Here is a 25549-nt window from a genome sequence, read left to right on the forward strand (position 1 = left end):
AAAAAGAATACATCTATAGGAACTTCCCTGGTGGTCCGGTGGTTAAGATTTTGCCTTCCAATGCAGGCGGTGTGGGTTCGATCCCTGGTCAGGGAGCTAAGATCCCACTTGCCTTGGGGCCAAAAAAAAAAAAAAAAAAAAAAACCCAAAACATAAAACAGAAGCAACATTGTAACATATTCAATAAAGACTTTAAAAATGGTCCACATCAAAAAAAAAAAAAGGTTACATCTACAAATGGAACAATTCTCACAAAAAACCTAACTTGCACCTCAAGGTACTAGAAAAAGAATAACAAACTAAGCCCAAAGTTAAGAGAAGGAAGGAGATAACAAAGATCAGAGCAGAAATAAATAAATGGAGAACAGGAAAACAATAGAAAATATCAATGAAACTAAGGGTTTTTTTTTTTTTTTTTTTTGGCCGTACCGCAGGGCTTGCATGGGATCTTAGTTTCCCGACCAGGGAGGGATTGAACCTGGGCCCTCAGCAGTGACAGCGCAGAGTCTTAACCACTGGACCACCAGGGAATTCCAAGAGTTGTTTTTTTTAAAAGATAATGTTGACAAACCTTTAGCTAGACTTACCAAGAAAAAGAGACACGATTCAAATAAATAAAATTATACATGAAAGAGGAGACATTACAATTGATGTCACAGAGAGATAAAAAGGATTGGAAGAGATTAATATGAACAATTATATGCCAACAAACTGGACAACCTAGAAGAAAATGTTAAACTCTTAGAAACATACAACCTAGGGAATTGCCTGGCGATCCAGTGGCTAAGACTCCACACTCTCACTGCTGAGGGCCTGGGTTTAATCCCTCCCTGGTTGGGGAACTAAGATCCCACACAAGCTGTGCGGTGTGGCCAAAAAAACCGAAACAAACATACAACCTATCAAGACTGAATCATGAAGAAAGAAATTCTGAATAGACCAATTATGAATAAGCAGATTGAGTCGGTAATTGAGAATCTCTCAACAAAGAAAAGCCAAGGACCAGATAGCTTCACAGGTGAATTCTACCAAACATTTAAAGAAGAATTAACACCAGTTCTTTTCAAACTCTTCGAAAAAATTGAAGAGGGAATGCTTCCAAATTCATGTTATGAGGCCAGCCTTATCTGGATACCAAGGTCAAACAGCACATAGTAGCAGAGGTCAAAGTGCCATCACACCAGCAGGCAATGGTGTCTGCCAGGGCGCCTCAGCCTGCCATCTAGTGAATCCAGTTAGTAAGCCAAGAGCAGTCTAGTGGCATCTCTTTCTCATTTGGGGCAAACAGTCCTACTCACTGTCCCATTTGTTTTACTCATATTACCTTGGGTGAAGTATCATGAAGCCACATGCAGACTGAGAGAGAAACCAGAAAGAGTTTTATACTTTTGTTACATTTGCAGTTCCTCAGGGAAAAGACAGCACTTCATGGAGGGCCACTCAGTGTAAGCACTGGGGTTAGTCACAAGGCAGAGGAAGGGAGGAGAACTGTGGGCAAGCACCTTTACTGTGGTTTCCATGGGACGGAACGGGCAAGGCAGAGTAAACAGGCTTAGGATTAGCCAGCTATATGTGAAAGTGGATCCTCCACGAAATTTATGTTCAGGGACTTCCCTGGAGGTCCAGTGATTAAAACACCATGCTTCCACTGCAGGGGGCACGGGTCTGATCCCTGGTTGGGGAAGTAAGATCCTGTATGCCCCACGGCTTGGCCAAAAAAAAAAAAAAAAAAAAAAAAAGCTAAAACTACAGAACTCTTAGAAGAAAACATAAGGGAAAAGCTTCATGACGTTGGTTTGGCAATGATTTCTTGGATACAACATTAAAAGCACAGGCAGCAGGACTTCCCCAGTGGCGCAGTCGTTAAGAATACGCCTGCCAATGCAGGGAACATGGGTGGGAATGTGAAATGATGCAACTGCTGTGGAAATCAGTCTGGAAGTTCCTCAAATTATTAAACAGAGAATTACCATATTCCACTTCTGGGTATCAATCCAAAAGAACTGAAGGCAGGGACTCAAATATTTGCATAGCAATATTCACAGCAGCATTATTCACAGTAGCCCACCAATGTCAAACTCAAAAATTTACAAATTCAACTTTTTTGAGTTTTTATTTTTACTCTTTCCTTATATAAGTTTTTTTTTAATATTGGAGTATAATTGATTAACAATATTGTGTTAGTTTCAGGTATACAACAAAGTGATTCAGTTATACATATATAAATTCAATTGTTTTAAACATAGCCCAAACAAGGAGATTTTCAGCCATTTAGAGCATGCCTGCTTTGGACATCCCCAAAATGATGTCTAAAATCTGCTAGCCACAGAGAAGATAAATTCTGGTGCTATAAAGACCCCAAGTGTTGCTGCCCTTCAGAGCTTTCTGACCCAGAGACTCCCCACCAGGCTTCTGAGCACTATCAGCTAGATACATAAACCCCCCTCTGCAATTGCCTTCTCCTCCTGGAATGGGAGTTTGCATACTCCCCTTTGGAGTAGCAGCCCCCATGTTATAGCTTCGGTATTTCCTCATACCACGAGGGCCTTTTCCCATAGGCAAACCTGTCAAAGTTTGTTCTACTGCCACCTCATGGTCATATCTTTTTCCTTAATCAGTCCAGAAATCACTTGAATACCCTACTTACATGTATGGCTCCCCACCTCCCCCAAGACACACACATTTAGATCCCTAATCCATTTGGAGTTTATTTTTGTGGGTGGTGTGAGGTACATATGTAATTTTATCTTTTCCCAGATGGCTAACCAGTTAGTTGTCTTAGCACTTTTCATTAAAAACTCTATTTTTGCCCCAGTGATCTGAAATACCACCTTTATGAACTAAAATTCTGTATGTTCTTGGGCCTGTTTTGAGATATTCCCATTTGATTCCTATTCATGTGCCAATACCACAGGTTTAACTACAGTGGCTTTGTGCTATGTTTTAACATCAGTAGGGCATCATTGCTTGTTTTTCAGTGCTTTCTTGGGTATCATCAGATGTTTGTTCTTGCATATAAACTTTAGCATCAATTTGCCTAACACTATTAAAAAAAAAGCTTGTTGGAATTTTTATTAGGATTATGTTACATTTCTGAATTAACTTGGGGAAAATTGTTACTTTATGATATTAATGCATTTTATTGAAGAACAAAGGATGTTTTTCCTTTTGTTTAAGTCTATTTTGTGTCTTTCAAGAGTGTTTTAAAGTCCCCCATGTGGGTTTTATACATTTCTTGTTAAGTTTAATCCAAAGTATCTTTTTTTTGCTATTGTAATTGAGTTTTTCTCTATCACCTTACTGGTTATTGGTTTAGTAGATGGAGGCTTTTGATTTCTATATGGCAATTCCATATCCTGCTAAGATACTGAACTCTTTCATTGTCTACATCAATTTTATCATTGATTCTCTAAAGCTTTACATGCATAATATCATATCATCTGCAAAAAGAGATAGTTTTACTTCCCTTCCAATTCTTAAGTTTGCAATTAATTTCTCTTATCTAACTGCATTAGTTAATGTCACCAGTACAGACACAGACACACACATAGCTATTCATAGAGTCATCTTAAGAAAGTATTCATCAATTTCTATTTTTCTTGAGTACCTATATCAGTAACAGCTGTTGAATTTTGTCAAAGGCTTCATCAGCATCTATGAAGATAATCATATGATTTATCTTCTTAGATGTATTGATACGGTATGTTATTTAATAGATTTCCTAATAACTGAACAAACCTTGAATTCCTAGAGTAAATTCCACTTGGTCAAGGTTTATTATTTTCTTAATGTGGTTTTGTATTCTGTTTGCTAATATTTAACATAGCTCATTTGAATCAAGATTCATAAGTGACATGGCTCTGTAATTTTCTATTTTTGTATTCTATCAGGTTTTATATGAATGTTGTCTTGCTTCATAAAAAGAATTAGGAAGTTTTTCTTTACTCTCATTGCTCTTAAACAACTTACGGAGTATGAGAATATGTATCTGAACTTTGAAGATTTGGTATAATTTCCCTATCAAAATATCTGGGCTCCCATTTACAGTCTACTGATGCTTGACAAGGGTGCCAAAACAATTCAATAAGGGAACAAATAGTTTTTTCAACAAATGGTGCTGGGACAACTGGATATCTACATGCAAAAGAATGAAGCTGGATGACTACCTCACACCATATACAAAAATTAATTTAAAGTGGATCAAAGAACTAAATGCAAGAGCTAAAACAAACAAAAAGAATAAATGTAAGAGCTAAAAATATAAAACTCTTAGAAGAAAACAGGGGGTAAATCTTTAGTGATCTTGGATTTGACAATGTTTCTTAAATTTGACAGCAAAAGCATAAGCAACCAAAAAAAAAAAAATAGACAAGTTGGACTTCATCAAAATTAAAATTTGCTGTACTTCAGAGGATATCACAAAGAAGTGAAAAGACAACCTACTGAATGGGAGAAAATGTTTGGAAATTATATATCTAGTAAGGGACTGGCATCTAAAATATATAAAGAACTCTTAGAATCCAATAATTAAAAAATAACACAATCAAAGGATCTGAATAGACATTTCTCCAAATAATACATAAAAATTGCTGACAAACACATACAAAACTGCTCAATACCCACAAGTCATTGGTGAAATTAAAATAATAACTACAATGATGGGCCCTTCCTCCACTAGGGACAGGGTGGCACCTGCTGCTCTCAAGACTGCTCTCCCAAGGCAGAATAAACCAGTCCTGCTGTAGCCTCAAAAAAAAAAAAAATCAAAACTACAATGAAATATCACTTCATAGCAACTAGGATGGCTATAATAATACTTTTTTAAAAAGACAATCCATGTGTTGGCATGGATGAGGAGAATCTGGAACCCCCATACACTGCAGGTGACAAATAGGGTAAACATACTATTACAATATGACCCAGCAATTCCACTCCTAAGCATATACCCAAAAGAAATGAAAACATGTCCACACAAAAACTTGTAAAACAATATTTTGCAGCATTACTCACAATGGCCAAAGAGTGGAAACAAACCAAATGTCCATCAACTAACAGGAATATTATTCATCACTTAAAAAAATAAAATATTGATAAATGTTACAGCATAGATGAACCTTGAAAAGTTTATGCTACGTGAAAGAAATCAGTCACAAAAAGTCATATGGTATTTTTTTAAAACTTATATGAAATTGTCAGAATAGGCAAATCTATAGAGACAATAAACAGATTAGTGGATGCTTACGGTTGGGGATGGGATGGGGTATTGGGGGTGATGAAACTGTTCTAAAATTGATTGTGGTAATGGTTTCAGAACTGTGTGAATATAAGAACCACTGAATGTACACTTTATGTACATTCAGTGGTTCTTATATTCACACAGTTGTATGGTATGTGAATTATGTCTCAATAAAGTTATTACCAAAACCCCATCCCCCAAGCCAAAATCCAATTCATCTGGGCTTGATGCTCTTTTGTAGTGTAAGCTCCTGTAAAATTTATCCATCTTGGTTTGCACTGATATTCTATTTCTAGGTTTTTGGTTTTTTTTTTTGAGCTTGGAATTTGTTTTTTATTATCTCATTTAAAAAAATTATTATCTCATTTTTAAGGATAAAAGTGTTTAGGATGACTTTTCCTCTGATCACTGCTTAGAAGGTATTCCATATTATTTATAATAGCCAAAAAAGTGGAAACAACCCAATATCCATCAACTGGTGAATGGATAAATTATGATACATCCATACAATAGAATATTATTCAATAAGAAAAAGAAATGAAGTACAGGTACATGCTACAACATGGATGGACCTTGAAAACATGTAACTCAGAGAAGCCAGACACAAAGACAACAGTATAGTAATATTCCATTTATATGAAATGTGGAGAATAGGCAAATCCACAGGGGCAAAGAGTAGATTAGCTGTTGCCTCAGGCTCAGGAGTGGAGTAGGAGATTATGGCCAAGAGGGCACTGGATTTTTTTTGTGATTATGAAAATGTACTAAAATTAATTGTGGTGATAGATGCACAACTGTGAATATACTAAAAGCCAATGAGAAAATGTAAATTGGTAAAGCCACTATGGAGAACAGTAGAGAGGTTCCTTAAAACACTAAAAATAGAGCTACCATACGATCCTGCAATCCCAATCCTCTGCATATATCCAGAGAAGACCATAATTTGAAAAGATACGTGCAACCCAAAGTTCATTGCAGCACTATTTACAATAGCCGAGACACGGAAGCAACCAAAATGTCCATCAACAGATGAATGGATAAAGAAGATGTGGTACACATATACAATGGAATATTGCTCAGGCATAAAAAAGAATGAAATAATGTCATTTGCAGCAACATGGACGGACCTAGAGATTATCATATTGTCAAGTAAGTCAGAGAAAGACAAATACCATATGATATCACTTCTATGTGGAATCTAAAAAAATGACACAAATGAATTTATTTACAAAACAGAAACAGACTCATAGACTTTGTAACAAACTTATGGTTATCAAAGGGGAAAGGTGGTGGGGGGTGAGGGGGGAGGGATAAATTAGGAATTTGGGAGTAACATATACACACTACTATATATTGAATAGATAAACAAGGACCTACTGTATATCACAGAGAACTATACTCAATATTTTGTAATAACCTATACAGAAAAATAATCTGAAAAAGAATATGTGTGTGTGTGTATCTGAATCACTTTGCTGTACACCTGAAACTAACACAACATTGTAAATCAACTGTACTTCAATAATAAAAGCAAATTTAAAAATTAAAAAAAAAAAAAGCCAGTGAATGGTATACTTCAAATAGACTAACTGTGTGCTGTGAGCATTACATCTCAAACAAATAAAACTAAAAGAGGACTGAATTAATTAGGAGGATAGACCATTTTATGGACAAGCAGGCTTATCTTTGGAAATATATGTACATCGTTTGCATTGGGCTAAAGAAACAAGAATTCCTGTAGGGAAAAAAAAAAAAAGGACGCCTGTAGAAAAGCATTTGATGATCCTGCTGCGCCTGTGCACCAAGCCTTGGATCTGACTCCGCCCGGGGTCCCACCCTTCGGGGACAGGCAGTAGACAAACCCCGCCCTCCGCGTCTGTCCCGCTTCTAACCCGGCCTTCTGCGCTCCGCTCGGTCCTCCAGCCAGGCATTGTCCTCCAGGCCTGGTCGACAAGGAGAGCCTGCTTTGGATCCCGGTCCAGCTGCATTCCCTAGCGTCTAGAAGAAGCAGCCGTCGCCCCCATCCTCCCCTATCTCCGCCGCAACTCTTCAGGATCCTGGAGCGCCCGAAGCTCCGCCCCTCGTGCTGCACGCGGTGCGGTTCCGGAAGCGAAACTGCTTCCGGTTTATGGCTCATTTCGCGTTCCTCGCTGTGTCTGAGGTTGGTTTCCTCCTCTGTTGGCGTCTGGTTTCGGCGCTCAGCCCCGGCCTCTCAAGCCTAGCCGGCCGGCTAGAAGTCGCGGCACCTCCTCCTGCCAGTACCCCGCGCCCAAGGCTTCCCGCCTCGGTCCCTCCAAGAGCCTCTGGCCGCTCCGCCCGGGCGGGTGTCGGTGGTGGCTCTGTCTCCCCGGTGCAAGCGGGGCCTTTTCTCCATCCGCTGTGCTCCTCTGTTCAAAAACTGCCAGAGCAATCCTTGTGTCGTTTCTCGTGAAGGAAAAGCATTTACGTTTTGGAAAACTGCCCCAGCGCCCTCTTCTACTCACCGACCTGGCGGTTGCAGCGCGTTCCGGTGAGCACTGGACAGAAATGCTCTGGCTGTGATCATCCGTTGTTGGGAATTTGATAAATTATGCAGGTGTCACCTTGTGAACTGTTTGTTCATATTTTACATATCTAGTGTCTCTACATCTGTCTTCATGTGCATAGTTAAATGTTTACGGTAAACTCTGAGAGTAAGGAGATTGAAATAATTTGCAGGCATGATATTTGACCTTTAATACTTGGTTTATTACCTCATAGATGCCTCGTATAACTCCTACAGATTAATACCCCAAGTGAAAACTCAATAGGATAATGATCAAGAGGTTTCGATAGGCTCTTTAATAAATAAAATATACAAAACAAAGAAATAAAATTTAAAAAATAAACAACAAGACAAAAACAAAAAAATATACGAAGAGACGACAAATACATGAAAAGGTGCTTGATATGATTAGCAACCAGGAAAATGCAAATTAAAACCACAATATGATAGTATTACACTGACTAGTCAAAAGTAAAACTAAAAAGAGTGACAGTGCCAGTTGTTGGTTGAGATGTGTATACAGGGCTAATGGAAACACATTTTTAAAGATACCAACTAAATATGATATGTTGATAACATGACAGTAATGCAGGCACATGTCCACCAGTTGAACATAAGCACTATTCATAGCATCATTTGAAATATCCCTAAATTGGAAATAACCCAAAGGGAATTAACAGAATGGATGAACTGTGGAATATATTTTGTGTGGCATACTCTTCAGCAAAGAGAAGGGCCAAATCACAGGTAGATAGATGCAACAACTTGGATGAACCTCACAAACGTAATGTTGAATCAAGGAAGCCAGACACGAAATAATGCATGCTGTTTAATAGTGTTTCTTTAAAATTCAAAAATAGGCAGAATAGCCTAGAATGTTAAATGTCAGGATAGGGGTTTGGATTTAGAAGCATGGAATTAGTGATTTGGAAAAGAGACAAGGAATATGTCTGAGATGCTGGATATTGGGACATTCTGTTTCTTGATCTGAATGGTGGTTACCTGGGTCTGGTCATTTCTTGATAGTTCATTGAGATTTTTATTCATGATTGCCTCCCTTAGTTATATGTATGCTGTAATTCAATAAAAGAAGTTCAAGAAATGGAACTAAGTGTTCTACCTCCTAAAGTTGAATGAGATATGCAGAAGTAGAACAAAATGTACTGAAAGGATGAATAAAAATAAAACCAGTACTTAGTGGAAAAAAAGTAGAACTGATCAGTATTATGAAAAGGTGAAAAGATGAAAAATATATTTATATAATAGTCTTTGGAGTTAACTGTGAGATAATATGGAAAGACTTCAATTTCAACATAAAAGAAAAACAATGACATGATTCAGACCCTGTTGGAGTGGCCAGCGTTAAAAATGTATTTTGATTTTTTTCTAAAATCATGATATTCAAGTTTGGATGTCTTTGGGTCAATATTGGAACACTAACTTTTTAAGTAAATGAAGTATCAATTACCACAGTCCTCTGAAGTGGTTATTTCCCTATTCTGTCTTTATCTTACACTTAACCAGTCTTGTCTATGTATCACGAATATATTTGTGTATGTGTGGTACTCCTTATACTTTAATGGGATGGATTCTTTCTTTAACTATACTGCTCATCATCAACATAATTATTTTCATTGCCCGACTGAACTGTGAGGTCCCGAAGAAGTGTTCCCTCCTCGTTGCCTAGTACCTGGCCTGGCATAAGGAAGGTCCTTAATAAATATTTGTTAACTGAATGAAGGGATAAGAGACAGAGGGAGACAAAGGTTCCAAGCCCAACCAAGCTCTAGCAGGGGGTACTCAGGGAGACTTCTGATTTCATAAACTCTTTTGTATTTCTCCTCTCCATTATGCCTAGTAGAGGGTCTGGCCTGAATTCTGGTCGTGTTAGGAATAACAACAACCACAGGAGATCAGGCTCTTGACACACTAACCCGTATCTACTCTGGGCTCTCATTTCCTAGCTGGTGATTTGGGGCCAGTTCCTAATCCTGTGTGAACCTCAGCTTTCTTGGTTATTAAATGACAGTTTAATACCCAATCTTGGGGGGTGGTTGTTGACGACTAAAGGAGTTTATGTATGTAGAACTACTAATAGGTGCTCAGTAAATGGCAATTCTTATTGTTAATATTTGTGTGGTATCGTATTAGATGGTTTTTAGTGGCTGTCACATGCTTCGTCTGCAGAAGGATGTTTGATGATTGAGGAAAAATGTCAGTTGCTTAATGATTGATGTTGCAAACCAGTTACCCAGACTTTCTAGTGTTCAAAGAGAAATTGAGCTCAACCTCTTAATTTACTCAAAAGCTTCTCTGGAGTGATCTGAGCAAGAAATGGAATGTTCTGGAAACTCTCACTATCAGATTCACAGGATGGCAGCCCATGATCTGACTCAGGGATGTGGTGAGTCTTTGTTGATGCTTCTTTTCAAATCGTTTACTTCATGTAGTTGCAGTGGGCTGAGAGATCATGCACTGGGCCATACAAAAGGGATTGGAATGGCCACAGTTCACGTTTCTGGGATTTGGGATGCAAGAAGGTGTGTGTGCTTTTGCGGTGGATAAAATGTTCATGAACTTTATTGTGTCTGGCACACAACTCTGCCTCTCTGTACTTTGATTTGTATAACTCTAAGATGGATTTTTTAACCTGTCCTCATGGGTAGCAAGATTCAGAAAACCATTTTCTTGCTCCAGGTAACTCATGGTGCTTTGTCATATCATGGAGTTAGTGTGTTTGTGGTGTATTCTGTGCATGGTGTGGAAGAGTTTATAGGCCTGCGATTGTTGGGATTGGATTGGCTTCAGAGTATATGCCATGCTTCTTCTCTCTGAGGTCATCTTTCTGGGGCCCCTTCCTGTCTTTACGAGAGAAAAACCAAGGAGACACAGATGGTGGCTCGGTTACTGATGGATTCTTCTCAGGCAAGTGAAAAGAGGACCTTTCTTCAAAATGCTGTCATGCTTGTTTCCATCAGGTAGCCATGTCTCCTTGTAATGTCCCCAAGCTTTTTAAAGCAATTAATGGCCCTGCTTAGGGAATGAGTCCCAAGTGAATTTCTCCCGGACCATGCCATCTCAGAATATACAGGGCTTACAGGGGATATGATCCTTTTATCTCAATATTTATTAATTCTTTCTGATCCGCAGTCATGTTTGTTGGCTTATTGTTTTGCTGAGTGTTATGACAGATCTTAAGGAAAGTATGTGAAAGTATCTAAGATCTAATCTCACAGAATTTGTGTGTCACTGTGGAAATAATTCATTTGTTATTAGATTTTACAGTGCTGCATTGTGTTCAGTGCTAACTACAGCTTATAAATAGAGGAATAAAGCAAGAAGAGCCCACAGTAAAGCTGTTTTTAAGATAAGTTTAATCACGTGTCAGTGATGCTGGTAAATCCACGTGACTGGATGCGATCAGGCAGTGTATATAGCTAGAGAGAAGAGGTCTGGGCCCAGGAGTACCGTAGGCTTCTGGTCTACCCTCCTCAATCCCTCATGCATCTCTCTGAGAACATCAAAGAGGATGGTTTTTAGGTGAAGCCAGCATGTGTTTGATAGTTTAGCACTTAGTGACCTTCGAGGATGTGGCCGTGAACTTTACCCAGGAAGAGTGGACTTTGTTGGATCAAACGCAGAGAGATCTCTACAGAGATGTGATGTGGGAGAACTACCAGAATCTCATTACGATAGGTGAGGCTGGCATCATTTCTTCACTGAGCTCTTTAGGAAATGAATGTTTCTCAAGTACATTTGCTGTCAAATGGGAATACCGTGGTAAACAAGACAAACCTGGCCCCTGGCCTCATGAGCCTTACTGTCTAGAGGATTCCACCATGAAAATGATCTTTATTTCCTTTAGGGACTAAAAAATCTTAAGACTTTAAATGTGTATGGGGTTGAACATAGTTTTTAGGTCTTAGAGATCTCCAGTCACTTGAGGGCACAGAGAGAGAATGTGTTTGGATTTTTGACCCTTTAAAGAAGTTTTACTTGTTTGAGATTTTGCATGATCATTTTGCTGTTTTTAAGTTAAACTTCACTGTCTTCAGAAACCCCAAAGGCTAAAGTGTTGGTTCCCGACTCAAGGACATGTTTTTCATGTCTTGCAAGGTCCTCTTTATGTGTTTTACTTTTAAGCAGGGTACACATGCAAACCACATCTCAACTCTCCTTTGGAAGGAGCAGAAGAGCTGAGGACAGGAGCAAGAGTTCTGCAGGGTGAGTTCATGGAAGATAGGGTTTTTTTTTTTTAAAATAAATTTGTTTATTTATTTGTTTTTATTTTTGGCTGTGTTGGGTCTTCATTTCGGTGCGTGGGCTTCTCATTGCGGTGGCTTCTCTTGTTGTGGAGCATGGGCTCTAGAGCACAGGCTCAGTAGTTGTGGCTCACGGGCTTAGTTGCTCCGTGGCATGTTGGATCTTCCTGGACCAGGGCTCGAACCCGTGTCCCCTGCATTGGCAGGAGGATTCTTAACCACTGCCCCAGGGTTCTTAACCAGGGAAGCCCCAGATAGGGTTTTATGAAGAGCAGTGAGAGTCTGGGGAAGGGGCGGTGCCTTTGGAAATGTCATTCTGCAAACTTAAAGGTGTACTCTCTTTTCTGAGAAGACTAAGGCCTTTTGGCTTCTGAGTTTCTTCAGGAACCTTCAACTCCTGTTTACCTTTAAATTCCATTGATCTTCTCAACCTCAGAAAGATCTGTCCATCTCATTTGAAAATTTCATTATTTACAGGTAGCTGTTTTCACCATACCTTCTTATTTATTTATTTATTGGCTGCGCCACACGGCATGCGAGTTCTTAGTTCCCCAACCAGGGATCGAACCCATGCCCCCTGCAGTGGAAGTGCGGAGTCCTAACCACTGGACTGCCCAGGAATTCCCTCACCATACCTTCTTATATTGTTTTCCTGATTCTATCATCTTTTTGTTTACCATCAGCCTTTCTTTTCCAGAGTGTTATAACTTGGTAAATTATCCAAATTTTTCAACCATATCCTTATCGTTGTCAAACTCCTAACACAACCAAACTTTGTGGTCCATCTTCACTTTTGTTTCATCATTTTTATTATGTTTCATTCATATTAAGAAAGACACATGTGCCATATGCTTTTTTTTTTGAGGTAAAATGCATATAAATTAACCATTTTAGTGAATGTAAATTATTGTTATTGAGTACATTTCAAAAGGACACCCAGTATCCCTTAAACAGTCATTTTACATTCATCTCCTACCCCCAATCCCCGCAACCACTAATCTGCTTTCTTTATGATTTTACCTATTTTCTATATATCATATAACTGGAATCATACAAAATGTGATTGGCTTCTTTCGGTTGCACAGTGTTTTCATCTATGTTCATCCATGTTGTAGTATGTATCAGTACTTCATTCCTTTTTATGGGTGGATAATAGTCAATTTCATGTCGATTTACATTTTGTTTATCCAATTGTATGCTGATGGACATTTTCCCCCCATGTTTAGCAATTGTGAATACTCCTGTTAACATTTCTGTACATATATTTGAATACCTGTTTTTAACTCTTTTGGGTACATACCTAAACATAGAATTGCAGGGGCATATGGTCATTTTATGTTTAACTTGTTAAGGATTACCAAACTATTTTATACAGAGGCTGTACCATATTACAGTCTCACCAGCAATGTGGAAGAGTTCCAGTTACTTCATATCCTTGCCAACACTTCTTATTTCCTTTTTTTTAATACTAACCATTTTAGCAGGTATAAAATGATATCTTTTTTAAAAAATTTATTTATTTATTTATTTTTGGCTGCATTGGGTCTTCGTTGCTGCATGCGGGGTTTCTCTAGTTGCAGTGAGCAGGGGCTACTCTTCGTTGTGGTATGCGGTCTTCTCATTGTGGTGGCTTCTCTTGTTACAGAGCACAGGCTCTAGGTGCGTGGGCTTCAGTAGTTGTGGCTCACGGGCTCTAGAGCACAGGCTCAGTAGTTGTGGCGCACGGGCTTAGTTGCTCCGTGGCATGGGAGATCTTCCCGGACCAGGGCTCGAACCCATGTCCCCTGCATTGGCAGGCGGACTCTTAACCACTGTGCCATCAGGGAAGTCCCTTAATTATTTTTGTTCTACATTCTTTCTAGTGCAGCCCTTGAAATCTGTGTTCTACTAGCTTAGTGGTCACCTTAGAATGACAGAAATTCCTTAAATGCCTGAAGCCATGAAAAGAAAATTAACAATTCTCTTTTAGTGCCTTGCCAGGCTGTTTACAACTCTCCCTTAGCCTTTCCTTCCTGCTTGAATGCATCTTGAAGGTCAGCCAGAGGTGAAGGCTTTTGGTCCTCTCTGGCCTTTCTGACCTTGCATCCGGCCCTGCGCATGCTTGCAGACTTCTTAACTCTCTGGTAAACGTTCGAGTTTTTATATGCCCCTATTCACCCGCATATAACATTCCCAACTTGTTCCTCCCAAGGCTTTTCAGTCTGTCTACTATTTGTCCCAACCATTTTCCCTTTCCTCAAGCTGCTGCGGCCAATACTTCACCTGTAGACACTTTCAGCAGAAGCTGCCTCACTCCTGGGAACTCTCTGAGTTGGGTGAAATAAAGGCAAGCTCATGCACCGATACTCAAGGAAGCTGCCAGACAGATTGAAACACACAATGGCAGTTCTTTGAGAACAAGGTCCATGTTGCTCCTTTTGGCACTAGCAGCTTGTTCAAGAGGTGCATCCTGCCATCTCCATGGCTGCAGCTGATCTGGAGAGTGTGGATGGTAGGTGGGAGGTTAAAATGCCACAGCACACTCTCAGGGAAATACAGCTGCTTCTTTCTTTTTACCATTTGCTTGGTTGTTGTATATTTTTTGGCTAGATTCTGAATTCTGCAAGAGTTGGTTCTGGTAGTTTTTGTAAGCTTGTTAGTTTTCTTACCATGGGAAGGAGCCACCAGAATCTAATGCATTTTGTGATGTCATTCTTTGTTCCTTATGCTTTGAAATAACTTTATCCCACAATTTTTCCTCAAACTTGAATTTTTCCACTTTATTTCAGAATTGGATTTGCAACTTAAAACCAAAGGTCCCACACCTCTGCAAGATATTTCTGTGGAAAAAACATCAAATGGAATATAATTGGTAAGATCTCCAAGAAACAATTTTTTTCCTCCATATCAGGGCCAGAAGCACAAAATCCATGAGAATTATATGAGGTAAATGCCATTTACCTAGAGAAAGCAGAGTCTATGAAGAGATTCTCTGAATATCAAGAATTTGAGAAGTACTCTTAACTTACTTCAAACCTACTTCTCGGGGCTTCCCTGGTGGCACAGTGGTTGAGAATCTGCCTGCCAATGCAGGGGACACGGGTTCGAGCCCTGGTCTGGGAGGATCCCACATGCCGTGGAGCGACTAGGCCCGTGAGCCACAATTGCTGAGCCTGCGCGTCTGGAGCCTGTGCTCCGCAACAAGAGAGGCCATGATAGTGAGAGGCCCGTGCACCGCGATGAAGAGTGGCCCCCACTTGCCACAACTAGAGAAAGCCCTCGCACAGAAATGAAGACCCAACACACACAAAAATAAAAAAAAATAAAAACAAACAAACAAACAAAAAAAACCTACTTCTCCTCAGAGGTCTCACATGTAAACATCCATATTATATGTAACTCTGATATCCAGTTTTTGAAACACAATGTACCCTAAATAATTATCAGAAAAACTCTCTAAGATGCTCTGTGAAAATAGAGAATGTAATTCAAGGTCCTGGCCTCATAGCTTATTCAACTTAAAATAACTCAAAAACAGAGGAGGAACTCTTAATGGAAATGGGGAAAAATTAACTATGATAATGTTTCTAATGCATAAACATTGTGAGGGGAGAGAAATTCTATTATTATAATTAATGTGAAAAGTCCTTAGTTATTATTTATACCTTAATCAACAGGAGAGAAGCAATCCTGGAGAGGAACAATATGGCTCTAACCTGTGTGGAAAAGTGTTTGGTGAACACTCATTTCTTATGACACACACGAGAACTCACATTAGACAGAAAACTTCTAAGGGTAATCAGAGTCGAAAAGCCTTCAAAAAGAACTTTGTTCATACTTTGCTCAAGGAAATCAGTGCTGGGGAGAAAACTTCTGAGTGTATTCAACATGAAAAAGTCTTGAGTCAGCTTTCAAATCTCAAAAAAACTCAGACACAAGGGAAATCGTGTGAACACAAAGACTGTTGGAGAACTTTTGTGAATCAGTCATTGCTTAAGTTACAAAGGAGATATCACACTGGAGAAAAGCCCTATGTGTATAAAGAACATGGGAAAGCTTTCACTGATCCCTCATACCTTCCAGATCATATAGGAATTCACAGTGGCAAAAAGCCCTATGTATGTATGGAATGTGGGAAAGCCCTTACTCGATCCACAGGACTTATTTTACACATACGTATTCACACTGGAGAAAAACCCTTTGAATGTAAGGGGTGCGGAAAAGCTTTTATTCATTCCTCCTACCTTAAAAAATATGTAAGAATTCACAGTGGAGAGGAGCCATATTTATGTAAAGAGTGTGGGAAAACTTTTACTTGTTCCTCAGGTCTTGTCTTACATATGCGAACACACAGTGGCAAAAACCCCTATGTGTGTAAGGAATGTGGGAAAGCCTTCAATAATTCCTCAATGCTTAATCAACATATGAGGACACACACTGGAGAGAAGCCATATGAATGCAAGCAGTGTGGGAAAACCTTCACTCAGTCGTCAGGCCTTACTACACATTTAAGAACACACACTGGAGAGAAGGCCTGTGCATGTAAAGAATGTGGGAAAGCCTTTGCTCGGTCTACAAATCTTGTTATGCACATGCGAACGGACACGGGAGAAAAGCCGTACAAATGTAAAGAATGTGGGAAAGCCTTTAGATACTCCACATGCCTGAATATGCACATGCGAACTCACACCGGAGAGAAACCATATGAATGTAAGGAATGTTGGAAAACGTTCACTCAGTCTTCAGCACTTGCTAAACATCTAAGAACTAAGACGTGAAAAAACCTGTAAATGTTCCTCAGACCTTAGTATTCACGTCTAAACTCATCTGGAGGGGGCTTCCCTCGTGGCGCAGTGGTTAAGAATCCACCTGCCAATGCAGGGGGCACAGGTTAGAGCCCTGGTCTGGGAAGATCCCACATGCCATGGAGCAACTAAGCCTGTAGGCCACAACTACTGAGACTGCGCTCTAGAGCCTGCGAGCCATGACTACTGAGCCCACGTGCCACAGCTACTGAAGCCCACGCACCTAGAGCCTGTGCTCCGCAACAAGAGAAGCCACTGCAATGAGAAGCCCATGCACCACAACAAAGAGTAGCCCCCACAACTAGAGAAAGCCTGTGTGCATCAACGAAGACCCAATGCAGCCAAAATAAATTAAAAATTAATTTAAAAAAATTAAAAAAAAATAAACTCATCTGGATAAAGACCTCATGAAAGTAAAGAATGTGAAAAAGCTTTACTCAGTTTTCATCCTTACGTGATATTTGGGAACTTACATGGGGCAGAATTCGAGTTCATAGAAGGTACATGGGAGAGCAGTAATTGTTCACACCTTACAGGATGTATAAGAACTCACACTTGAGAGAAAAACTTTCTGGTCATAAGGCGTGTAGGCAAACCTTTTTGTTGTTGTTCTAAACGTTAATTTTATATACCTGAAATTACTGTAAAAGCCATGTGAAGGTAAGAATGAGATACAGCCTTAAAATGTTTCACATGCTTTAAAAAGCACATGATAACTCACACTGGGGAAAAACCATATATATGTAAGGAATGTGGTAAAACTTTTACTTAGTGTTAAGGCCTTAATATCCACATGAAACTTCGGCATAAACCCCTATGAATGTAGATGATACAGGAAGAACTACACTTTTCGTATCTTTTTAGAACCCAACATTTAAAAACGCACAGTGCAGGGACTTCCCTGGTGGTCCAGTGGTAAAGAATCTGCCTTACAATGCAGGGGACGCAGGTTCAATCCCTGGTCAGGGAACTAAGATCCCACATGCCACGGGGCAACTAGTCCCACGTGCCACAACTACTGAGCTCATGCGCCTCAACTAGAGAGCCTGCGTGCTGCAAACTACAGAGCCCACTCACTCTGGAGCCTGCACGCCACAACTAGAGAAGAGAAAACCCACACACCATAACTAGAGAGAAGCCTGTGTGCCGCAACGAAGAGCCCACGTGCCGCAACTAAGACCCGACGCAGCCAAAAGTAAATTAAAAATAAATAAAAATAAAAACGCATGGTGCAGAAATGCCCTCTCCATGTAGGAAATCTGGGAAGTCTTCAGAGATTCCTGAAAGCTTCCTGTGCAAAGAGGCTCAGGAATGTAAGAAATGTTAAAAATCTTTCAGGTGTTACTCAGTCAACGTGCAGTGGAGAGAAGCCCTGTCAAGGTGTCAGGTATGTGAGGAATCTTTACTTCTGCCTCCTAGGTTCATATTCTCGGGTAATCTCACAGAGGCAGAAAATGTTATGAATGTTAGAAATAGGGGAATACCTTCACGTGTGTGTATTTTTTTGGATTTCAACCTTTAATAAAAACGATAATTCATACCAGAGAGAAATTGTGATTGTAGGGTACCTGGGAAATGGTGTATCCATTTTATCAATCTTATTCTAAATACATGTGAAAACCCACCCTGGAAGGAAGCTGTATGAATGCAAACATGTGGGAATGATATTTGGTAAATACACATCACTTAAGAGACTCATACAGTACTCACTGGGGATAAACTATGAATGTGAGGAATTTTGGAAAGCCTTCAGGTGCTGGTCTTCACTTATTACGCACAGGAGAATTCATGCTGGAGGAGATAGTGAAATCAATAACGTGACATGAGATTGCCTTTCTGTGTGTCTTATTCTCATGGAAAGCACCTGGCCCCTTAATTTTTGGGGGGTGATTTTGTATTATTAAGGAGCTTTTAAAGTGACTCTAACTTTGCTGTACAGCAGAAATTCACACAACATTATAAATCAACTATATTCCAATAAAATTATAAAATAAAATTGAATAAAATTACTATCATATTAAAAATAAAAAAATAAAGTGACTAGAATTTCTGCTCTATCATACTCATTTCATGGAATGGTGTTTTCTTCATGGCTTAGTTCTGAAGGCTTCCTCATCTACATGATAATGTCTTCATTGAACTGTGAGATATTTGGAAGGTTAATTGGCAATGTAAGGGCATTTTATAAAAGTTTTGGGGTACTGCTTTCTAATATATTTGCAAGTGGGTCGTAAAATAGGCTCTTTATGATGTTCTTTTTCTGTATATTTATAGGAAATTCTCTCTGGCCCTGAATGGCAAGTAGTATCTAGTTGGCTCTTCAGTATTCTTTGTCCTCTGGCCCCTTATAAATAGAATCCGGAGTATCTTCAGGCACATACTTAAAAAACATTCCACTTCTCAGGTTTCCTTGGATTTATGGGACAGTATATTTCACAGTCCTGGCAAATAAGAAGTAGGTGGAAGTCATTAATGTGGATTCAGGGAAAGCTGCTAAAAAGGGGACAGTCTCTTATGGCCTTTTAAATTACTGCCCTTTATCTTTCCCCCTTCCTTCCTGGAACTCAGACACATTCCTGGAATTTGGATGATTAAATTTTTGCTAGGAGGACAAAAGACACAGAAAACATGGTTTGGCTAAAAAACACAGGGACACTCCCACCCCCATTCCCCACATGGTATCTTTGCACCATCCAGTGGACTGCTTATTTGCAGACTTCTTGGTACATGAGGAAAATCAACTCCTTCTCAGGCCGAGCACTTACATTTGAGAGTCATCAGTGTATAGATGGCACATACGTCCGTTAGTTAGATGGTTTCACCTGAGGACTGGCAAGCCATGGGAGACCTCTGACTTTGGCAGTTGGGATTATGAATGGAAGTAGCAAGAGGATTCAGAAGTAGTGGCCCATAAAATAGGAATAGAATTGATTGGTGTTCATGACTCCAAAGGAGGGAGCAGTGACTAACCAACTGTATTGAAAGTTGATTGTACAAAACCAGTGAGGACTGGTATTTGACCATGAAAGTTATCGGGGACCCTTTCAATAGCTGACTTTGTGGAGCAGGATGTAGAAAGCTCTCACTGGAATAAATTTCAGAAAAAGAGGATGGATAGGTATTACAGACAATAAAGATAGGTACTCCTCTTTGACCTTACAATCACTACCTTAAGATTCCAGCTTTACATTGTGTATTAGTTTTCTATTGCTTCTGTAACGAATTACCACAAAGTTAATGGTGTAAAACAACAAAAATTTCCTATTTTACAGTTTTGGAGATCAGATCTCCAAATAGGGTCTCACTGAGCTAAGAGCAAGATGTCAGTCAGTAGGACTGTGTTCAGTGGTGACCTGCTTTTTCCAGCTTCTAGATGCCTCTTGTCTCATCTTCCATCTTCAAAGCCAGCAACATCAGTTGAGCCCTCATGCTACCATATCTTTGATTTTCCAACTCTGCTGTTCAACTGTTACACCCCAGAGCCTGCTGGAATTATTCAAACAGGCCAGTACTAAGCTGGACCCTGCTCTGCTTTGCCTTCCCCCCCACCCCCGAATTTTTTTAAAAGATTTTTTTGATGTGGACCATTTTTAAAAGTCTTTATTGAATTTGTTACAATATTGCTTCTGTTTTATGTTTTGGTTTTTTGGCCAGGAGGCATGTGGGATCTTAGCTCTCTGACCAGGGATTGAACCCACACCCCCTCCATTGGAAGGCAAATTCTTAACCACTGGACTGCCAGGGAAGTCCCCAGCCTTGCCTTTTTCTTGCAGAGACCCCAGTAGACCTCTCTCCTCTCATTCCTGCTTTTCCCTCCTGACTGACTTGGTGCTTCCCCATGTGGCCCAGTGTGGCATTGTGCCCTCTCGAGATTGTGTAGCTTATAACCTTTCTTTCTTTTTTTCTTTCTTTCTTTTTCTTCTTTTTGGGCTGTGCCACTCGGCTTGTGGGATCTTAGTTCCATGACCAGGCATTGAACCTGGGCCCTCGGCAGTGAGAGCATGGAGTCCTAACCACTGAACTGCCAGGGAATTCCCACTTATAACCTTTCAATGACATTAACCTCTCTGTGTCATCACTCAGTCATTTTTATAAATGAATACTCAGGCACAAGTCAGTTGACACAGCAAGCAGGTGACTCACTGCTCGATGGAGGGACATGCTTTGGTCTTACTAACTGCCTATTCCCGACAGCAAGCTCTGCCTGGGAGGGAACTGCTGGCTCTTGGAGCACTTTGGTCCTCACTGCCTGGTGTTGTGTCTGCAAGTCCTTACATGGTTTTCCTGCCTAAATTGTGACAAGAGATGGACCTGGATTTTTGCTTGGTATATGTAGTAAGACTGGGGGTATGAGAAGTCCCCAATGATACCTTATTTGTGACAAAATGTCCTACCAGACAAGAGGTGATGGGGCCATCTAGGGCTAATTGACACAGGCTGAAAGCGGCACAGTGAAGGCTTCTTGGTAAGGGAAGTAACGATGGTTACCCTCAGAGGACATTGGGGGCGCTGAGACTGATTCGCTGGCCTGGCAACACCGTTAGAGCACCATCTGGGGCCACCACGGAGGGCTTAGGAGCCGGGCATTGAGCCCCAGGTGTGCTCCTTAAATGTAACAAATCTCTTATTCTGGTGAACAAACAAGTCCAGGGTAAATAAGGTCCCTTGTCAACAGGCCATCAGAAACATCATTGACTTTCTGTCCCCTGGGCATTGCTACCCTTGACAGACACACATTTGATTCCAAATTTGCATGGACCCTTCTCAGTTGTCGGTAGCTAGGTGTAGGGTCCCACTTGGAAAACCATGGCTCCTGAAAAGTTTAAATGATGCTTTAAAGGCAAATCTCTGTGTTGTTGCTTGCCTTGCTATTGTCAAAATTCACCGCAACATAGTGGGATAGAAGAGATGGTATCCATAGAGACGTTGGCTCAATGTTTAATGGAAAAGGAAGAGGGGAAGGCACATTTTGTTCTTGCTTCCCCCAAGACACATGAAGGGGGCTCTTAGCTCATTTGTGAGGTTGTAAATCGCCTGGTCAGTGTACTTGGGCACTCTTGAGTGCTGTTGTATGTCAACATGCTAAGAAAATCCTCCTGAAAACCAAATGATCACAAAATCAGGGTTCTGTCACCATTGTTCTCTTGGAGGTAACCCCCAGCCCCCCTGAGGTTGATGGAGACACCGTGGAAAGGGGGGCCACCACTCACAGCAGGGGCCAGTCAGGACCACCAGCAGCTTATCAGGTAAATACAATCAATCAATCAATCAACAAACAGTTGTCTCAGGATCAGACAGGAGACAAAAAAGAAAAAAAAGTGAAAAAGCTGCAGATTTAGGTGGCTACAAGCACCCCTCCCTCCCAAAACTAAACTTGAAATTTAAAAAATTATAGTTTATTTACAATATTATATTCATTTCAGATGTGCAACATAGTGATTCAATATTTTTATCAGTTACACTCCATTATTTGAAATCTTTAGGTATGGAGAAAATGTCAGGTCTAGCAAACATAGTGGTAGTCTCATATTACTTACTGATTTAAAAGCAACAAAGAAAAATAAACCCCTAGATACTGGGGAAGAAAGTAAAGATTAACTACATAAATTCTATATATGTTCGTTTATATAATGTATATATGTATAGTTTAGTATAGATGCATAATAAATTATATAAATTGTGCATAAGTTGGAAATTAGAGATCCATGATTTGACCAAACTGGAGATTCAAAATAACTTATATATAATAATAAGTTACATGTAATTAAGACATACAAGAGATTTGTAATAAACTTTATATACTAAAAAATGTATATAACAAAAAGATTAAAAGTGCACTGATTGACTTTTGTACCTCTACAACATAACTTCTAAATTTACTTTAACATTTGGTAAAATGTACTAATTGACAAATCTTTATAGACTTAATGCTGGCACTCAGTTAAATTACAGGCATACCTGGGGATCCCATTAAATTTAAACATTATACTAACCTACAATTATAAAAAGTAACTAACAATAGAGGAAAAATAGGTGTGCCTCACTTTAATTGTAGCCTTGCCTAAATTTCCCATAGTCATAGTACCTATTGCCCTAAAATATCCCATTTTGGACATAGATGCCCTGACACAATAATAAGTTTAAGTTAAGTCTTTGACATGAATTGTTTTGATAAGATGGGACGCCTCCAGCAAAACCCTAGTTAAAATAATTAATATGTCCCATTGTGAGTTAAAACAGGGCCTTCAAGCTTTAAAACGTATTATACAAACCTAGTTAATAAAGAGGTGATTATCTTCACTCCATTTAATAACCCAGTTTTGCATGTTCTTGAAAAAGAAAGAAAGAAGGAAAGAAAAAAGGAAGAGAGGAAGGAAGGAAGGAAGAAAGAAAAGGAAAGGAAAAGAAAGGGGAAAGAATCCATCCCTTGGCTACCTTGGGAACCCTTGGGATTAACTGAGTAAATAGCAGAGTTCATGGACTATTAAACTGCACTGCTAACCATATGTGATGGAACACAGTGGAATGTTCCTGCTTTCCACCTCTTAACCAGGATGTCCTAATGAAAAACAGGAACCCCCCAAAAAACAACAACAACAAAACATACACTTGGCCAAATTTCATGTAGGTATCTTGGCTCTGGATGTTCTGGCCAACAAATGTTTCATCTTCACATTTATTATGAACTGTAGGGATATTCCCTAAAAATCATCCATTCAGGATCAAGAACTCTGGGAATCTCTTGCTTCACAGATACCCAGATTGTCAGTCAAAATCACATGTATCTCTACACATACTGAGGCCACAACATAAGGCCTTGTCAAGACACTCCATTTTCCCTTCGGAGTTATAGATGTTACTAATAGTAACAAAGGGACACATTTCACTTCTCAAAATACACAACACTAGGCTCCTGGAGAATGCATTCAATAAAAGTTTCATGGCTCTGATCCCAGACAGCCAGTTTAACTGGAAGACATAATGATCTCCTCAAACAATTTCTTTAAAATTCCAATCTGGGGATTTCCCTGGTGGCACAGTGATTAAGAATCTGCCTGCCAATGCAGGGGACACGGGTTCGAGCCCTGGTCCGGGAAGATCCCACATGCTGCGGAGCAGTTAAGACCATGCACCACAACTGCTGAGCCAGCACTCTAAAGCCCGCAAGCCACAACTACTGAAGCCCACATGCCTAGAGCCCATGCTCCGCAACAAGAGAAGACACTGCAGTGAGAAGCCCACGCACCGCAACAAAGAGTAGCCCCTGCTCACTGCAACTAGAGAAAGCCCGCATGCAGCAATGAAGACCCAGTGCAACCAAAAATAAATAAATTAATTAGTTCAAAAAAATTCCAATCTGACCAATGAACCACTAAGTGGATCTCTATCTTGTCCTGAGCCATAACCTATGTTGATGAAAAATTAATCACTTGATCTAAGAAAGAAATGGAAATTTTTATTAGAGCCAAATTTGAGGATTATAAACTAGGAAGAGCAGAAGGTCTGATAACTGTTCTGCCTGTTAGAAGTCAAGGCACAGTTATATAAATTTATTGAGACAGAGAGCTGTACATCAAATGACATATTACCGACAATTTACATAATCCAGATCTAAGAATCATCATGGTGGGTCATGTGACCCTTGAAAAGCTCAAGAAGTTATGTTATCTTTTAAGGAGTTGTCTTGTTGATGCTAGGAGCATGTTGCTCTTTATGATTGAGCAGGTATTCCTGCTGATGGGGGAGGTCTTGTTGATGCATAATGCAGATACACAATGCACAGTGGGAGGAGAGAGGAGGCCAAAGGGCAGAGAAGAATTTTTATGTTTAAATTTTTCTTGGGACTTCCCTGGTGGTCCAGTGGTTAAGAATCCGCCTTTCAATGCAGGGGACACGGGTTCAATCCCTGGTCAGGGAACTAAGATCCCACATGCCGTGGGGTGACTAAGCCCGTGTGCCACAACTACTGAGCCCACGTGCCCTGGAGCCTGCACGCCACAACGAAGAGCCCGCATGCCGCAACTAAGACCCGACACAGCCAAATTAATTAATTAATTAATTAATTAATTAATCAAAAAAATTTTTTTCTTGGGCTTCCCTGGTGGCACAGTGGTTGAGAATCCGCTTGCCAATGCAGGGGACATGGGTTCGAGCCCTGGTCCAGGAAGATCCCACTTGCCACAGAACAACTAAGCCCGTGTGCCACAAATACTGTGCCTGTGCTCTAGAGCCCGTGAGCCACAACTACTGAGCCCACATGCCACAACTACTGAAGTCTGCGCGCCTAGACCCTGTGCTCCGTAACAAGAGAAGCCACCGCAATGAAAAGCCCGTGCACCACAACAAAGAATAGCCCCGCTCACTGCAACGAGAGAAAGCCCATGCGCAGCAATGAAGACTCAACACAGCCAAAAATAAAATAAATAAATTTATAAAAATAAAAATAGGACAGTTTAAAAAACTTTTTTTTCTTGTCTTGCTATAAAATGTGAATTTCATTTCACACCTATCGTTATAAATTTTTAATTCCATAAGAGTTGGAGGCCAGATGGAGGATGCATACTCTCCTGGGACATCGAACATATATTGTCCCACAGGCCAGGCAGCTGCTTATCTGATAGGGGACCAATTTGAGACTAAACTTCCACCGAAAAACAAAACCAAAAACATGTTAAGCACAGCTGCACACCATTCTGTTGTCTGTTGCTCTTACTACTACTGGTCTGGGTTCTTTCATTGATTT

At 40.0% G+C, this 25549-nt stretch overlaps 1 protein-coding gene across 1 annotated transcript; it reads left to right on the forward strand.

The window, feature by feature from the left end:
• Positions 1 to 10670: 10670 nt before the first annotated feature.
• On the forward strand, positions 10671 to 16792 carry LOC137758956 (zinc finger protein 846-like). Its single transcript, XM_068534905.1, is given in 5 exon segments — positions 10671 to 10685; positions 11330 to 11456; positions 11904 to 11984; positions 14791 to 14873; positions 15679 to 16792. Coding segments are annotated over 5 exon segments (1407 nt in total). The 3' UTR covers positions 16780 to 16792.
• Positions 16793 to 25549: the final 8757 nt, after the last annotated feature.

Source organism: Eschrichtius robustus, chromosome 2 (assembly GCF_028021215.1).
Source record: "Eschrichtius robustus isolate mEscRob2 chromosome 2, mEscRob2.pri, whole genome shotgun sequence".
NCBI lineage: Eukaryota > Metazoa > Chordata > Mammalia > Artiodactyla > Eschrichtiidae > Eschrichtius > Eschrichtius robustus.